General features: G+C 44.0%; 1 protein-coding gene across 1 annotated transcript; it reads right to left on the bottom strand.

Annotated features, from left to right (window-relative positions):
- Positions 1-242: 242 nt before the first annotated feature.
- Positions 243-3,772, bottom strand: LOC127295131 (growth-regulating factor 8). The gene is given in 5 exon segments (XM_071819015.1): positions 243-612; positions 615-895; positions 1,512-1,818; positions 2,812-2,991; positions 3,383-3,772. Coding segments are annotated over 5 exon segments (1,122 nt in total). The 5' UTR covers positions 3,573-3,772; the 3' UTR covers positions 243-448.
- Positions 3,773-3,976: the final 204 nt, after the last annotated feature.

Genomic DNA, 3,976 nt, shown 5'->3' with positions numbered 1-3,976 from the left:
ACTACCTTTTTCAGTTGCATTATCATTCGGTTCTCATAATTTCTACACAGCCTGAACCTTCATTTCTGCAAACTGCAAAGACTACGATATCAATTGTGTACTTAGGTATTTGGACCCTCAAGAAACAGTGTTAGCTTAAATTTTATTCCAAGCAAAAGAACTAATCCTTACAATCCTGCAGCAGAACAGCTTGAACAGTTTAAAAATATTTTACTACAGAAATGAAGTATTCATGCTCAAAATTGCACAGTATCCCAAAGTTACACATAAAAAGACTCGAACCCGAATGTAAAATGTGATTCTCTGCAGGTCATTATTCTTCGTTACATAACAAAACAGAGAATCAACAATTCACCCGCCTAAACAAACACTGAAGGACTAGAACACATAATAAAGAACGATACAACTCAAAGCATTATACCAACAAACTCGTGCAATGAACATAGTTTCAGTTATTTTCCCCAATACCAGCTTGACTGTGAGAATTGTGCAGGCCAATGTTCATAGTGTTGCTGCTGGATACAGGACTAAATTGAGTAGTCAACTGCAGGATCCCAGTTGGAGAATCTAACTTCCCCTCCCAATCAATTTCCCCAGTTAAGATGTACCATAAGCTGATTGGCAACTATTGCTTCTGAAAACCTCACCTAGAGGTCCGTCGTCAAGTGTTTCCTTAGTTACTGGCGACCAAGTTTCCTGGGCCCTATTACCTTTTTCTGATGAACTGCATGCTCCGTGTGGAACGTAAGCCTGATCAAGATCATGGTGCAACTTGAGTGGTAAAAATGCCACTTCGTCGCAATTTGATGAAGAATGTTGTGATGAGAAGTCAAAGGAATCCATTGGAGCGGATACTAATGATTGCTCGACGGTATTCTGCTTCTCCAGCAGTTCTCTGCAAAGCAGAAGCTTCATCTTCAGTTCAGCAAAGAAAACATAATGCACTTTTTTCGTATTTGTCTACTAAACTACTTCTATTATGGTTGCAACTACAAAAGATCCAATTCATTGCATCCTCAAACTATGGGCATCTCCTATCATACATTGTGCGCCATTCCCACTTGCTTGCCGCTGCTTTGTGTAGTTTTGTTCTTTTCGTATTTTTTTTTTCTAACAGAGAAGCATAAAATGAAGCTCATGAAAGGCTGCATAAATCTTATAACTAAAATGACGAAATCATAGATGCAAATACAGAAACTATGATGGCTTGGCGGTTCCTACCTGTTTTATTCTGTTTATGGCACTCTCATAGTCCCATGTAAGTATGTAACTACTTTTATCTAACTTATGCTGTGCTAGTTCACAAATATCTATCATTTTGATCATTTTATTAGGCCCTGAATCCTGATAGAGATTAACTACTTAGGTACCTCCATTTGACAATTGCCACATGCCACGACAGTATCTTCCATTTGTATCAACCACAGTTATCATTTCGTTCGACAAACACTTGATCAATCCAGTAAGAGGCATAAATAGGTCTAACTATATACAGGATTGGGTAATTCTACCTGTTGGACTGTCTTGAGAAAGGATCAGTCACATTAGCAGCTAAGTTTTTCACCTGCTGCTGCCAAGCCACGGCCTGGCTGTGTGATGATACACCACCAGAAACAACCATAGCTGGTTCTTCAATGGTGGGTGCCACCTTTCGGCCTTCCACATGCTTTCTTGAACGTTGGCGACCACGGTTTATGTGCCGCTCACAGTACTTTTGGTCTCCAACTGAATCTCTGGAGCACCGCCACTTCTTGCCGTCTGTGCGGCGGCATCTCCCAGGTTCTACATCAGCACTACCAGGAAAAAATGGCTCCCATCCTACTGCAAAATGAATTCATTATGTCATATGAGAATTATACAAACCACCCCCATAAGGATAAATTATTACTCTGATTCGGCAAAATTCAGATCAGACTACTGCTCAGGTTTGCATAATAAATAGTATGGAAAACAGAATTGAGTAACATGAACTGCAGCATACTAATCACGGGATTTAGATATCTGGCTCCTGAAGAGACTATATAATAAAAAGAAGACCGGTAATCCAAATCTGAGTGTGAGTTTTTACATTTAAAACCGTGTAGAAGCATATTGGTAACAGGAAACATCATCACACATAAGCATCAATACTCTAAAGCAATTATTGGTTGTGATTACCCAAAGGGAACCTCGATTGCCTCCATGTCCAACAAACTAATAGTGTTACAGCATCTTGTCCCTGGAAGACGAGAACTGAGTTCCAGCTCAGTGGCAAGGCAAGGGAGTGCGAAGCCAGCCCACCGGGTTCGAATCCCCATCTCGCGGTAATTTCGCAGGGAGGAGCGAACTTTAAACCGGGTTATCATCCTAGCGTCCATCCGTTGGGAGAGTCTCATCCTACCTAACAACATATATAGCCAAGGGAGGGATCATTCCCCGTTGGTCAACGTTTCTTGTCCCTGGAAGACACAGAATACAACTAAAACACGAAAGAATCCCAATGCGAGATAAGCTTTTATATTAGATACTACATAGAGTCTCATCCTACCTAACAACATATATAGCCAAGGGAGAGATCATTCCCCCGTTAGTCAACGTTTCTTGTCCCTGGAAGACACAGAATACAACTAAAACACAGAAGAATCCCAATGCGAGATAAGCTTTTATATTAGATACTACATAGCACATAGCAGACTAGTGGACATTGGTAATCACAATCATATGAGCTCTACTTGCTTCTTCCATGTTTTGTTTATGCCTACAGTTACTTGTTGAAAACATAAGTATGAGCAAGAAAAACAGTAATTAGTGGGAACTGGATCCAAAAATTACCCCATGGATGCATGCTCCTTCTGATGGGGAGAAGCAGACTGGACGGGACAGGAGCATTTGCAGCTATGTGTTTGTAGACCAGGGCCTGGTGTTCAAGCTCCATCCACTGTGTTGGGGTAAATGGACCCCTGACCCTTGCAAAAAAACCCTGCATGCTTGCCCCAGAGCTCAAACCCAATCCTTCAACCACAAAAGAAGCAGACTGATAAGAACAAATGATGCAATGGAAATCAGAAATAAGGTAATGGGACTGAAGCAACAGAGGATGCGCATGAGCATGGTCTCCTAGTTCCAACACATGCAAGATTTAAGGAAACAGCACAAATTTATGCCCCATTCCCCCTTTTTTCGTGTGAGAAAAAGAGGGTGAGATATTCCCGAGATGAAAGGCTAACAACATCTTTTGGGGATGAGTTACAAAAGCAAAAGAGATGAGTATAAATAGGGCCCCTTGTGCTCTTGACAAGACCCCAAAGGCAGGGCCTTTTGCAGGATGATGCCATCCATGACCATGAGCAAAAATATCAAGACAAAAATAATCTTTGTTTTACATTATATCCACCCATCTCACCCGCGGCATCATTGGAGAAGCTTAGCATCTGCGTCCCAGGAAAGCCGGTGGATCCAAGAAAGGAGCAAGAGGGAGGTGGTGGCGAAGCCCCTGCTATCCCCCGGAACCCATCTTGGCCTTCTTGCTCGTCACATCTGCCATGCTTCTGTGGCGAGCTCGGATGGTCGCCGCTGCCGAAGGAGCTCAGCATCGCCGTTGCTTGGAATGTGTATGACAGACAGTTAGGAAGGATCGTTGGGAGCAATGGCTTCTTGGGCCATTATGGAGGGGAGTGAAGAAGGAGGTGGTGGCTGTGGGTGTTTGGGGAACCAGGCTGGCTTTGCTGCTTTGGGGGAGGAGGGCGGAGGAGGAAGAGGAAGCAAGCAATTGAATGCACCCTGTGGTCTTGGACAAGACAGCAAAACTGTTAGAGCATCTCCACTCGTCCCCCGACGAGGCCCCGAGCGAACGTTTTTTTCATCCGGACGGCGAAATTCGGCCCAGTCGCGCCCCCGGTTCCTCGTTTTCGTCCGGATTTGGCCCTTCATCCATCCGGCGAGCCCACGCCATCCCCGGCCCCCCGGGGCGCGCTCGGGGACTCCGGACGAAAGATTT

Source organism: Lolium perenne, chromosome 4 (assembly GCF_019359855.2).
Source record: "Lolium perenne isolate Kyuss_39 chromosome 4, Kyuss_2.0, whole genome shotgun sequence".
NCBI lineage: Eukaryota > Viridiplantae > Streptophyta > Magnoliopsida > Poales > Poaceae > Lolium > Lolium perenne.
This window is presented reverse-complemented; position numbering and strand designations above follow the sequence as displayed.